Genomic DNA, 14,612 nt, shown 5'->3' with positions numbered 1-14,612 from the left:
GACGTCCCCCCATAAATTTCTTTTACTCAAGTATCAGCATAGAGAAGTTAAAGTTCTTCCACTACTGATTCCCCTGATTATGCTTGAGAACATAACATCATTTTGCACACATGGCTTTCCCATACACTAAATTTTGGTTTAGGAGGGAAAAAACTAATGAGTTCAGGAAGTTCGTAATAGTAATTCTAACAGGGCACCTGGGTGGCTCAGTTGGTTAAGCAACTCAGGCTCAGGTCATGATCCTGGAGTCTCAGGATCGAGTCCCGCATCGGGCTCCCTGCTCAGCAGGGGGTCTGCTGCTCCCTCTGACCCTCTTCCCTCTCGTGCTGTCTCTCATTCTCTCTCTCAAATAAATAAATAAAATCTTTAAAAAAAAAATTGTAATTCTAACAAAACAAAAGGGTTTGTTTTACCTAACTGTGGTAGATTAAAGATAGCCATTTTTTTTTTTCCTGCCACTTCTATTAACAGGGGTAGTTACCTCCCCTCCCCCTCAATCTGGATTATCTCCAAAATGGCTCATTCACATGGCTGTTGATAGGGGGAGGAGAGGTCTCTTGGCCAATAGCCAATAGGGAACCAAAGCTATCAACAGCCATGTGAGTGAGCTTAGAAGCAGATCATCCACGCTGTGAATTGTGCAAGACTGTTGAATCTCAGATCTGTACCTCTGAAACAAATAATGCAATATATGTTAAGAAAGAAAAAAAGAAGAAGAAGAATGTAGCAGGAGGGGAAGAATGAAGGGGGGGAAATCGGAGGGGGAGAAGAACCATGAGAGACAATGGACTCTGAAAAACAAACTGAGGGTTCTAGAGGGGAGGGGGTTGGGAGGATGGGTTAGCCTGGTGATGGGTATTGAGGAGGGCACGTTCTGCATGGAGCACTGGGTGTTATGCACAAACAATGAATCATGGAACAGTATATCTAAAACTAATGATGTAATGTATGGGGATTAACATAACAATAAAAAAAATTAAAAAAAAAAAAAAGCAGCAGATCATCCAGACCAAGTAAAGGCTCTAGATGACTGAGGGCCCCAGCTATCATCTTGACTGTAATCTCATGACAGACCCTGAGCCAGAAGCACCAGCCTAAGCTGCTTCCAAATTCTGGACCCACAGAAACTAAGATGTTTAATGTTTAAGCCACTAAGTTCTAGAGTTACAAATCAATAAATAATTATTTCACAGCAATAGATAATACAAAACCCTGAGGAGTGTGTGGCTAACTGATGTTCTAGGAAACCAGGTACACCGTAACAACTTATTCTCTGAGCAAATGCTAATAGCATGGTAACTAGATAGCAGTTCAATGAAAGACATTCATTCCTTTTTAAAGGCAGGTCGGGATGCAGTGGATGGGAGATTTACCACATCTCTTCCAATTCCCCTGTCCAACACTCCTTTTACGAAAGCTCTTGAAAATCTAAAGGATAGAATCCCTGGGATAGCAAGTTTGGGGCATCCTGTATTAAGGAAGAATTTCCACATATGAAAGGGGGAGAAGGGCAGGCCAGATTGGAAAAGCTGAGTGTCTTTTGAGTTGTGCTACCAGCCACACAGGCAGTGGACAAAGTCAAATTCTTCCTTTACAGAGCACAATGTATCAATGATAATCTGCAGAATTCCACACTTCCCAAAGCTTTTTCCCCACATATATATTGAATATTACCACCTAAAGCAAAAATGATTTAGAAGTTCGTACTCAAGATTCAGCAGAGCCCACAATGGAAATTAGTATCTAGTGAATCCAGTTCATTCTCTGTAGTGATGATAAAGAATTAAAAGAGACACGCAATTTGTTTGGGCTAATCAAAAGCATCTCCTAGAAACCCATACCTTCCACATGCTCTCTCAGTAATAGCTATTAGCCTAAAAATAAGCCTAGAAGAAGCTAACAATGTAGGCAGCTCAGTGGTATGTGCTTAATTAACCCTTAACAGGGACCAGGTCCCTGCATAGCACAATTTGGTGAGGAAAAAATTAGGGGAGAATGATAAGTTCTAGTTGTTAATTTCTCCATAAAATTTTCCTTTAGATCAGAGAACACAAATGGTTTCATATCCTTTGCCAATTCTGATCCACTGGCAATGGCTGCCTAAAATATAGCATTGGATGGTATTGATGGGCAACTAACTATGTCCTTGTTGTGACTGCAAGGCAAGGGAAGAAGGCCAATGTGCTGGAAATCCTCCAGCCCTCTAGTAGAAGAAAAAGTCCAATCCATCAAAGAAGGGCTGAAGAGGAGTGTTCTTTCTTACCTAGTAATTATCTCCTTGGACCCTAGAAGAGAAAGATTAGCGACAAACACTGATCTGTGGTTCAGCACCATGCTATGCTACCATTTGTTATCAAGGGCAAGGGTAGTTGTTTTGGGTGGTGGGGTGAAATGCAGTGAGCATTGGTAGAGCTTCTACTCTTCTTTTTTTTTTTGTCAATTTTATGCAGGAACCGCCGAAGTTTTAGCGTTTAATATTTAACAGCATGACTGAACTTCTACTCTTAAGTATGTACTACATGCAAAGCTCTTTGCACTTGTTACCTCATTTAATTCTAATAACAACCTATTCTTATAGATGAGACAGATGAGGCTCAGAAAGTTTAAGTTCAAAGCTGCACAATTCAAAGCCCTTGTCTGCCTGACACCAAAACCTATATTCTTTCCACAACTACAGAAATCATTTGTGTGGCCTGTAAATTTGTACAGAATACATAGAGAGGACATTGTGCCCAGTAGGTCCAACCACAAAATAGGTAACATTTATTTTTCTTAGTAAGAAATAGTTTTAGGGCGCCTGGTCGGCTCAGTGGGTAAGCATCCAGTTCTCGATCTCAGCTCAGGTCTTGATCTCAGGGTCATGAGTTCAAGCCCCCCATTCAATATGAAAAAGAAATAGTTGTTTTGGACATATAGTTGATCTTTGAACAATATGGGGGAGCTAGGGGCACCAACCACGCAGCCAAAAATCCATGTGTTAACATTTCACTCCCCCAAAACTTAACTAATAACCTACTGTGGACCAGAAGACTTATTGACTACATAGTCGTAACACGTTTTGTACATTTTATGTATTACATACTGTATTACAATAAAGTAAGCTACAGAAAAGAAAATGTTAAGAATATCGTAAGGACAATAAAGAAATAAAAATTTAAAAAAGAGAATATAAGGAAATACATTTACTATACTGTACTTATTGAAAAAAGTCCATATATAAGTGGACCCGTACAGTTCAAACCCATGTTGTTCAAGGGTCAACTGTAATTCTTAATTCAAGAAGATGATTGAATCTATAACTGAGAGAAGGTATTTCAACCTTGACATATCTAATATTGTGATATATTGTCTTTTTTTTTTTTTAAGATTTTATTTTTAAGTAATCTCTATACCCAAGGTAGGGCTCAAACTTAACAACCCCGAGATGAAGAGTCACATGCTCTACCAACAGGGCCGGCATGTTCTTCTTGAAGAAGAAAATTCACTGTGTTTTCAGAGGAGTTGGAAGGTAAGTTCGAAATCAGGATGCATTTTCTACAGAATTAAACTATTCCCATTTATGAAATACTAATATTGAAATGTCGAGTCTGTTAAGTGTTATAAATGCCATTTTAAAAAGAGTTATAGTTTTCTGTGTGTCAAATTGTTATGGTTCAAATGATGAAGCATGTTAGCAGCTAAAATAAAGTCACCAGAGTAAGAAAAATGTTTCAAATATCAGTTTATCACTTGCATATTAACAACAATAAAAATAAGGATTTTCTGACAAAAGAATTTTAGTTCTAAAGTATTTGGACAGCTATCACTGAAATTTTCATTTTGACATAAGATGCAGCAGGATATGGAAGACACCAAAACAAAGCACAAAAGTTAAAATATTAAAAATTATTATCTTCTGTACTTGGTTCATTACTAATCACATTTTCTGTAACTAATTACAGTTGCTTACTAAGCTCCTGCATTAACAATCCAGGTTTATGCCACAAATATTTGTATTAAATAAATTTTAAAGAAATAAGGCTTTATCTACATAAAAAAAAATCAGTAGCAATTATGAAACAGGTCAACAGGTAGTCGTGCTGTAATATTAATCTGATGTAATATTAAAAAATAGAGAAATCTATCTGTTCTTCTTGTGTTTTGAGGAACATCAAGAGGACTCCACTGTATAGAATTCTCCCCATATATACTTCCACCCTTGACAGGGACCCTGGCTTTTCCAGTGCAAAAGTCCTACACCCATCACAGGCTACTTGAAGACAGGCTACTTGCTCCTTTCCCCAGTAAGATGGCAGGCATGGGCCATGGTCACTCTTTCTCTGTCTCCCTCCTCTGCCCTTCTGCAACTGCAGCCTAATCATCAAGTATTCTTTTTAAAAAATGTTATTTTACATCAAATTTCTTAACCATAGTCCATCCTCCATCTCTACACATAACTATGTAGAAGCATGTTGATATTGACAATTACTACAGTGTTACATTTACTAATACAAAAAAAAAAAGCAAGTAGCCATAACTGAATGAATATGAAAATTCTGCAAATGTCAACTTGAGTGAGATCACTATTTTTGAATTCCAAGATGTTTGATAGAAACTGTTATATAAAACTAATTATGAAACACAAAGACAATAGAAATATAAGTTATTTATTAATCAATCCACTTACAAAGCAGGTGGCTTAATGCAAGCTTATTGACATCTTCACATATGATCCATGGGAACATGTCTTCCACATACAGACAGTGACGTTACTGACTGATGCATTTGCAATCTGGGGCATGTTAAGCATATTTAGACAAATAAAATTAGGCTATCCTGTATATGAAAGTATCTTGATAATATGCATCCTGAAGTGGATTAAAACTTTCTCCAAAGGAGAAATGTTAGTACGTTAACTTAACTTTATATTCTATATTATGCAGTAAATCTTAACTATAGAAATTAAAAATTTTAAATCAGTGATCGACTCTTGGTAATGTATGAAGTGGGAGTCTAAAACCAGAGCAACAGTAGGTTGACAGTATAATTTGTGCCTCACAGTATGTGCAGATTTACTGTTTTCAAGTTTAAAGAGAAATAAAACAAGAGACATGTAGATTCAGCTGACTTTATTTATCTTTAAACTAATAAAATCCCTTAAAAGTGATCCTGGGACCTTGAGAAGTTCTATGAATGCAGAGATACCTGCCAATGACTGCAATTCTAAATCCTGACTGAATGTGTTTATTACAAAATCAGTGTTAAGCAGATATCCTTACTATACGTGCTTAGCAGAAGACTGAACAAAATTCTACATGTCTTCTTCAATTTCCCTAAAATTTTGTTAAATCTGCAAGTATGTACAATCCAGCTAATTGAAATTAATATTTAGTGTTCATCAGAGCTGTTTCACAGCAGCAAAAACTGACTCAGGGAAATAAAAGTTCTAAATGATGTAGGAAAAAGATAAATACAATCAGAACAGCAGTCTAAATGTATGATATCAATATTCAACTCTATCTGCATTGTGCTGAAAGTAAAAGGATACACCAAGAAAATTTCTATTGATCACTCTGGTGATGTGAATACCACCTGCATCTGATTGAATATGGTTTGTATTCTGTTCCCAGTATTAAGGATGGTATTTAACTCAGAACTCCATATTGTAAATATACAGCAGCCATTTTGTCCTAATTAAGGAATGTCTTAATACACAATATTATCATTTTCTAGAGGATCTTTATACATTAAACTAAAGTACATGATTGATTAAATTAAAGGTTAGTAATGGATAAAAAAATTCATAATTCTCAAGACCTGGTACTATGTAAAAAACAAAAAGACCACAAAATTCTACTTACTAAAGCAGCTAATCTTGCCTGCAAGTTTAGGGTCACAAGCCCATAATATGTGCAAAGAAATGCAATACAAGGAACCATGCAAAAATACAGTAAAATGATACAGGAAAAATGTCAAATCTAGAAAAAAAAGCTTTTATAAATACATCAAACTCAACTGTATACATAAACTGTAGGTCTAGCATTAGTTGTACCATATAGCAGAGCCGCACTCTAAGTTCAAGGCTTCCAAATCTGCGCAGGTAAGTCACGCCATCTTTGGTTGACTGCAGTACCAGGAGGATGGGAATGAGAGGGAGGGCAAGAGTTCTGAAACATGGTGTCAACTTTCACTTGGCAGCTGGGCCTCAATGTCCACTCTGCATATGGGGCACTTCTTATTGGTAATCAACCACTGGTCAACACACACTTGGTGGAAAAGGTGCATACAGGGAAGGCGCCTATTATGGGCAAACAAAACAAAAAGCAAAAATTGCAAAAGTGAATTTCATGACAACTGCACATGGCATTTACTTTTAAATAAATGATAACATGTAATATTTCAGCAGTGTTTTGAAGTTACTAGCTCTTTCCCTTCTGTATAAACAAAACAAACAAAAAAACCACATACCCAATTCTCTAACAAGTTACACCTATATTAAATTACTACTTTGGGCAATATAATGTATAAATGACCATGATAATTAACTGTCACAGCTATGGAACCAAATTACATAAAATCTTAGGAATTTTAAGAATGACAACTACACTGGCAATTATCCCGGTCTGGTTTCTAATGAGGCTGGCAGTATGTTCCGTTACATAATACTGCAAATATATTTTTAATATCAAATCATTGCATTTATTCAGCATTTAAAAATATATTTCATTTAATTCTCTCTCAAAAACATTAGCACTCATGTTACAGTAAATATCATACTAATTAAGAATGTCTTAATATGCAATATTATTTTTTATCTAGAGGATCTTTATACATTAAACTTGAGTACATGACTGATTAAAGGTTAATAATATTGTTTTCAATAATATTGTTATATCCACTTAATACCATGCTACTCTTTTAAAGGTAGGTTAATCCGTTTTGGAATATATTTGTATTATCAAACCATGTTGTAATACAATGAAATAAATACAATGTTATATGTTAACTATATCTCAATAAAAAATTAATGGAAAAAATAAAAGAAGGTTAAAAGAAGATGTTTACTTCACTATACTACCCTGGGCTATCAATTAGAAATTGAGAAATAATGCTTCCAGGCAATACAGGATAATATTAAATCTAAATGAACAGTAAGATAAAAGTTACTGATTTAAGTGTCCATTTCTACTTCCATCCACTGTTAAGAATTGTCAGACGTTGTCAGACGTCTAATATTTTGTAAAACTAGTAGCTAAAAAGAGGTGTTCCAATTACCGTGTGAACAAGACTGTCAATGCTGTAAAAACAATTACCTTCCATATTTATAAACCTTCTTTGGAAATACAGTGTTCTGAAATAACCTTAGGGGCTTCTAGGTGGCTCAGTTGGTTAAGCGTCTGCCTTCAGCTCAGGTCATGATCCCAGGGTCCTGGTATCGAGTCCCGCATCGGGCTCCCTGATCAGTGGGGAGTCTGTTTCTCCCTCTCCCTCTCTCCCCTGCTCGTGTGCTCACACTCTCTCTCTGCTTCTCCCTCTCCCTCTTTCCCCCACTCGTGTGCTCACGCTCTCTCTCCTCTCTCTCAAATAAATAAAATCTTAAAATGTGTTTGAAATTGCCTTATATGTGGTACGGTAGCCAACTGTGCATAATTTTTCTCTCTCTCAGCCAATTGAAGAAATATGAAAAAGTTATCCTTACATGTTAGGGCTACAAAATCATCATGTGGTTCTGTTATATATGCTATAGAACTTGTTTCATATGGGATTATGTTACATTAGAAAAAAACAGAATAAAAATAAAACAATTACTTAAGAGATTATAAAAAGAAAATGCCTGGGGCGCCTGGGTAGCTCAGTAGGTTAAGCATCTGACTGACTCTTGATTTCAGCTCAGGTCATGATCTCAGGCTCAGTGGTAATGAGCCCTATGTTGGGCTCCTTGCTGGGTGTGGAGCCTGCTTGAGATTCTCTCTCCCCCTCTCCCTGTGCCCCTCCCCTCACTCACTCACTCTCGAAAGAAAAAAAGAAAGAGAGAGAAAAAAAAAAGAAAATGCCTAAAATTAACAGTGGGTGAGCATAGTAACATTTCTAAATCACAAAGTTGCAAGAAGAGTCCTATATATAAGTTGAGAGGAAATTTTAGGACAAAACTATTTTATAAAAGATGCTATAAAATAAACTGCATGGAGCTAAGGAGGATTGCCCTCTTTAAGCTTTGAAGAATACATTAATATAACTATCTTAGGCTCTGAAGCCTCCAAATTCTTTCTGCAAGATTTATAGAAGACAATTTGATAAAATTTCCCTGGCCAAATCTTGGTGTGCCTCTAACATGGGCAGTATATTTCCCCATTACCAACCCCTTTGTTGGTAATACAAAGACTCATCTTTCTATTCTTTCACTCACTGTAAAAAGGCAATTCTGCATGTCAGATATTGGTAACAGGGTATGCCAGGAGTAATCTATTTGGTTTGTAGTCTATTTTCAAATAAAATCTCTTGTATAGTTTTGACAACAGATTTTAGATAATTAATGTCTAGTTACCTCACATCTTCACCTTCCTCTAAAATAGACAAACAGATAGTACATTTTTCCTCTGTGTCTTCCTCAGTCCCTTCTTCCCCATCTTGTTTGCAGTGCAGTTTCCTCTGTGAGAACCAATCAGTTGTTACCTTATTAGTAGAGATGACATTATTGAACAACTGAGTAAAGTCTGTGTTTATTTGAAAAACAAAAACAAAACAAAACCACACATTCACACCCACAACTTATTTCCCAGGTACAGATGTCATGAATTTCACGGATGAATTAAGTGACTACCACCAACTGTTCTTTTAAGACCCTTAAATAGCATCAAAAGCAAAACCAAATGTAATAAAAATTCATTAGTTTTAATTCATTAGTTTCTATTATTTTTAATCCACAATTAGGAATGATACATGATATAAACTCTATTTTTGTCCCGGCATGAGTACAGCTACATGAACTTTACTTTACTAATGACTATTTCAAATAACACCCAAATAAATTAATGCTAATTATAGTCTTTAACTTAGATAGTTGAAAGGATTTAAATTTAGTGGATACTCTTAGAACACAGATAAAAAATACAAAGAACAATAATTTTCATACTTTTATTATCCTCTGTGTAGCAGAGGACATTGTTGTTTGTTGAAAGAAACTTATTTAACATGTCTGCTCCTTAACTTCTAGATATACTATACTACAACATAAGGAATTGAGCGTAGAATATAAGAAATGTAGATCAATTAAATGTCCAAATAAACTGCTAGTTAAATTATGGTATGCCATATGATGAAATTTTGTATATGCTATTAAAATGAATATAGGTGACCTGTGAGTGTGGAAAGAAGAGGAAAAGAAAATGTGCAAAATTGTGTGCATATCATCCCCTTTGTGTTACTTTTGAAAGGGAAAGAAAAAATGCATACTAATGCACATTACTGTAAATTCATAAAAATATCTGGAAGATTACCTACAAAAGCCTTAACTATGATTTTTCTTCTGGGAAGGAAGACTGGGGTCGGCAGGGTAAGAAACTTCAAGTATGTTTTTTTAGACCTTCAATTATTAAAAGAACAAAACAAAACAAAACTATGTATGTGTTGTTTTAGTAATAAATAACGTAGTTGCTAGACTCCACAATCTCAAAAAAGGTCCATAATATTCAATTTTATGCACTTCAACAATAACATAGACATTTCATAGGATAAATTCTTACCTTTTTGTATTTATGTGGATATGTACATCTTTCAATTGTCCCCTGGGATGCACCACGATTCACATTTCCTAATCTTTCTTCCAAATGAATCAGTTCCTGAAGGTAAAGAATAATTAGTATCAAAAGCCAGCATGATTATTTCTTGAACAGTACTGTTAATACTGTAAAAGCAATAAAGTTCCATATTTATAAACCTCAATGTAAATACAAAGCCATATATGATAAGGCAAATGTTTGTAATTCTTTCCCCAGCCAATGTAGTAGTATGGCAAAGTTATCCTTACAGATTAGGACACCATATTACTACATGGTACTATAAAAGTCAGTTAGTATGTATGCATGGAGAAGATGAAATCATTAAGTAAAATAGGGAAACAAATCAAAGGATAGTTCAAAGTCCCTCTGACTCCAACTTCCAAACTGACATGAAGAAACAAATCAAAACTTCAAATCATATTCAAATGATTTGGTCTTCCTGAAAATTCAAAAAAGATAGTTAGCTATGAACTGAATTACTTAGGTTTCTTTTGTCCAGTAATGTTTCTCTAAAAATAAGCTTAGTCAAAAGCAATTGAGATTTCCCCCTACATTTAATAGTATAGTTCTTTATCTGATATTTATATTTAATAAATTTCTTTATTCTTTTATATTAGATGTTTTCATTTACTCATCTTAAAATACGTGGATAACTTTGATACTAAGATTAATATTGCCTATAAACCTTTCTGTGATAACCCCCAGAAGCAGTATCAAAAATTCAGACATTGTGCTGCCTTCTGATCCCCAGCCAGTGCAGCAATCCTACTCAACTGTGAATACTAATAATACATATATTCTCTCTCTACATTAAAGATACTGTGGCAAATATCTTCCTTAATTGTATTACACACCTCAAAATTGCCCCTGAAAGGACCTCTGAATGATGTTCCATCCAATCCTGATGAAATGTAACGAATATGAGGATAGCCTGCCATGTCAGGAACCTATTTTAATAGAAGACACAGGCTAAATCAAGTAAGAGTAGGCTTGAGTTTTAACACATAAATAACTGAGACACTCCATTCTCTCCATTCAGCTACTCACAAAATTCAACTTCACTAAGTCTCCAAGTAAGCACTCTGTAAAAGGGTTAGGTTTCTCTTCAAATATAATCTCACAGAATAAATATTAAAATACAAGCAAAAAAAAAAAAAAAAAAAGAATTGCTGTTCTATGAGATAACAGGTTTCTTCTACTTGATTTATTTTGCACAAAGAATCCTAAATAGAAAATACCCAAAGTTAATACTGATGCTCTTGGCAGTCTAAACATATAAAGAGTAAAATTTTCATAAGATTTTGTCACTTTCAGAGAACTTTATTAAACCATATTATGAAATAAAAATGCACAGAACTTTCCTACAAAACTTATTTCCCTTCCTCTAACTTCCTAATAGCCAAAGGTACTCTGGCTCCTTTTTATGTTTTGTTCTGTTGGTGAAAGTTTTAATAGTGTTTTCTAATTTTGTGTTAGGCATACTCAATCTTCATTATTCATGAATTTGCCTACTTGATAAAAATTATTTGTAACTCCAAAATCAATACCTGTGCTTTTCTCAATCACTCATGGGCACATACACAGGAGAAAAAAAATTTGAGTTGCCTGACATATAGAACAAGGCTCTGCCTTCTTGCTTCAGCTCTTATACTATAAACAAGGGTCTTTTTTGTGATCTATTTAAGTGCCATCTATCTAGGTTTCCATTTTTTGTGCTTTTTACTGGTGACTTTGTTTTTGAAGTGGCCACCAAACTCAAGTGCTGGGGGATAGCGTTCCTAACTGCTAGAAGGCTCTGATATGCCTTATGGATAAAATGTGTGTAGATAAGCTTCATTCAGGCATGAGTTTTGTTGGCCATGAGCTCAATGTTTGTGACTCAGTAATACATAACGTATCAAATAAGGTATCTTTAAAATGAAGCAGACATCAAAACAAGGTTATGTACTGACTGGCTGTTGTGACCAGATAAACATGGTGACCAGAGGTTTGCAGTAACCTAACCCTATATTTACTGCAAGAATAATGGCTCTAGGACACCTGGGTGGCTCAGTTGGTTAAGCAACTGCCTTTGGCTCAGGTCATGATCCTGGAGTCCTAGGATTGAGTCCTGCATCGGGCTCCCTGCTCAGCAGGGAGTCTGCTACTCCCTCTGACCCTCCCCCCTCTCATGCTCTCTCTCTCAATAAAATCTTTAAAAAACAAAAAAAAAGAATATTTACTTACTCAGTGTTTGCACAACTTTATAAAATGTAACTGCCGTATATAACAACAGTAGACTATATTAGGAAAGGGAGATTCTGGGATAGAGCACCATTCTTCCATCATTATAAATAAATCTCCAACATTATTTTTTAGTCAGCTTCCACTGAATACTTCCACAACATACTTCTAACAAGTTTATAGCTTTAAAAGACAATTTGTATGTAGAAAAGAATTTAAAATAAGCAATAACTTTTAACCTTCAAATAGCCTATTATTCAAATATCTACAACTTTCCTTACAATCAAAATCAATACTGCCAAGCTCTCAGCAGATAACCTAACCTCCTACACATCTCTAAAGAAAATAAAAAATAAGAAAGGAACTCCTGCCCCTCAAATTATTTAAACCTGCACTTGCCCTGTAATCTTCCCTCCGTCTCCTTTGTTCCTGAGTCCCGGTTTCTTGGGAGGGCAGCTTTATATCTTATTGCTGAGTAACCCCCATCCCTAAGACCTACAAATAGCTTACTTGGAGTTCCTTGTGCTTTTGCTGTTTGACAGCTCCTTACATGCTATAAACACTGTTTAAGAGTACCATTCTCAATTCCAAAGCCTAAGTCGCAGGTATAATAAAGCATCTTGGAAACCGTTCCTGCAAGGTCTTTACCCCCACAAGATGAAAAAACTTCCTTACTCCGTACCACTTTTATAACTAGTAGGTATTATGAATAGTGAACTCAATATATTTTTGCTGAACTTGTTCTTTAGAATTCAAATTGGTATCAACAAGATCTGAATCTGTTCAAATAAGACAGAGAATCAGTATAGTCCTGCAGATCAAAAAATAAAGGATGAATGCAACAGAACAGACCTGTTAGTAACTTTGACAAAATAAAGCATATGTTCTAGTCACAGTGGATCAAGACTGTCATCTTGGTATAAAAGAAAAAACTATCATTCTTTATATTAAGAAGAGTACATTTCACAATGCAAATACAAATATAGACTTTAATATATCTCGTATCTTTTTATAGCACAATTTCAATCTAATAATAATAATTCTCAAATTCCATTAAAACACCCATAACAACTAATAACATTTAAAAATTTTCCAATAAAATATTTAATTTAGAAAAGGAAGAATACTTTTAGGAGACTATGTCAGAATTTTGAAATTTTTCTATTTTACCATTAAAGGAAGAGCTCCCAATTGTAAGTGATGAAGTCGTGGTGGTGCATGGTAATGGGCCAAGTGAGGATGCAGTGCTCCAGGCGTGTAAGTAGCTGCAGTCACTCCAGCTTCAATTCCCAGTTCCCTGACAAAGGATGAGAACACTACCTTTTAGCCATCCTTACAGTGTCTTTATTATCAACAGAAATGGGGGAGTATATTTACATTTTTAAAAGTAATATAAAGTTTCTTAATTGACACAGCTGAGAAAAAGATAATTTAGCCCCAAATATTTAATTAATAATTTCAAATTCATTTCAGCAATTAAAACTCAAAAATTCAATTTTGTGACCATGAGAAGCAAAGCATCTGTACTCAGTTTCACATCCTACAAAGGAAGGAAGTATGATGAATGACCCTTAAGGTTCCTTCCAATCTAAAAGTCTGATTCTACTTGAGGATCATACAAAATAGTTTCATTTTCCGGTTTATATGAATGTTACAGATGCTCCCAGGGCTTTCGTTTGTTGGATAGTGTCTGTGGGTTGTTGGCATCAAGATAATTAGAAGAACAAACACTTCTATACCTTATAAAGTAAGGGTAAACAAAATTTTTAGAAAGTAAAATTGGTAAATGCCAAATTTTCATTTACTTATTCTCATTTTTTGTTTTGCCTCATAATGTCATTGTGGATCAAGGTCTCAATCTCTACCTACAGACAATGGATTCAGAACGAAAAATTAATGCAAATGCTTCCACTTCTCTAAAAAAGACCACATGCCTAGGACAAAGGCTCGATTTCCCTTGTCAATAAACAGGGGTTAGGAGTGGTAAAGCAAATTTGAGTACAAAGGTGGGGGAGTGGATAAGGAAGTTGTGAAAGATCCATTTAGGGATTTAACTTTGATGGCAGATATCCCTGAAAAACAAAAAGCTCTACTTCTGTTTGACATGGTTCTCTGTCCCAGAACTCAAGTTCCTCTTCCCACTGCAGGTTTCTGTAACTTGCCCAGAGACAGTGCCTCACAGATAAGCTGGAATTCAGTTTCTCATCACCCTTCTGCATGGCATCCCACTACAAAGCATCTGTTCTGACATTTCTACCACAGACTGCTGAGCGTAACTTTGAAATAAATAAGATACTGACCAGGCAGATCTCTCAGGAGCCTGTCGAGGATGTGAGGACATAGTCTGAGGCACATGAATATGATGCCCATGACCATAATTTGGGTGCATCCTATGTGGATGGGGTGGGGGCCGTTCATGTGCCCGCCTGGAAACACAGAACACAAAAAGACCACTGGAAATAATTGAATAATTGGTTATTTCTTAATGTAGAAAAAAAATCTAGTATTAATATTATAAACATCTATAAATTAGTAATAAAATTACTTCTATAATAAATTATAAAAATATAAAATTATGTAATGATTAATAAATAAATCAAGAAACCATAACCCCACAAATCTCAGTGCTTA

The 14,612-nt window shown here is 35.3% G+C and overlaps 1 protein-coding gene across 7 annotated transcripts in view; it reads right to left on the bottom strand.

The window, feature by feature from the left end:
* Window positions 1-3,118: 3,118 nt before the first annotated feature.
* RNF111 (ring finger protein 111) overlaps window positions 3,119-14,612 on the bottom strand; it is a 120,092-nt gene continuing 108,598 nt past the window's right edge. For 3 of the 7 annotated variants that reach the window (XM_032416986.1, XM_032416990.1, XM_032416991.1), the window contains exons 9-14: window positions 14,282-14,434; window positions 13,152-13,278; window positions 10,613-10,705; window positions 9,723-9,818; window positions 8,525-8,652; window positions 3,119-6,277 (exon numbers count right to left, since the gene is read on the bottom strand). In XM_032416986.1, coding sequence (XP_032272877.1) covers window positions 6,160-6,277; window positions 8,525-8,652; window positions 9,723-9,818; window positions 10,613-10,705; window positions 13,152-13,278; window positions 14,282-14,434 — 715 coding nt within the window. In that variant the 3' untranslated portion in view covers window positions 3,119-6,159. The remainder of the gene's footprint in view (window positions 6,278-8,524; window positions 8,653-9,722; window positions 9,819-10,612; window positions 10,706-13,151; window positions 13,279-14,281; window positions 14,435-14,612) is intronic. The other 4 variants (XM_032416987.1, XM_032416992.1, XM_032416988.1 and 1 more) reach the window with 3 other exon arrangements.

This window comes from Phoca vitulina, unplaced genomic scaffold, assembly GCF_004348235.1.
Source record: "Phoca vitulina isolate PV1807 unplaced genomic scaffold, GSC_HSeal_1.0 scaffold20, whole genome shotgun sequence".
NCBI classification, from domain to species: Eukaryota; Metazoa; Chordata; class Mammalia; order Carnivora; family Phocidae; genus Phoca; species Phoca vitulina.
This window is presented reverse-complemented; position numbering and strand designations above follow the sequence as displayed.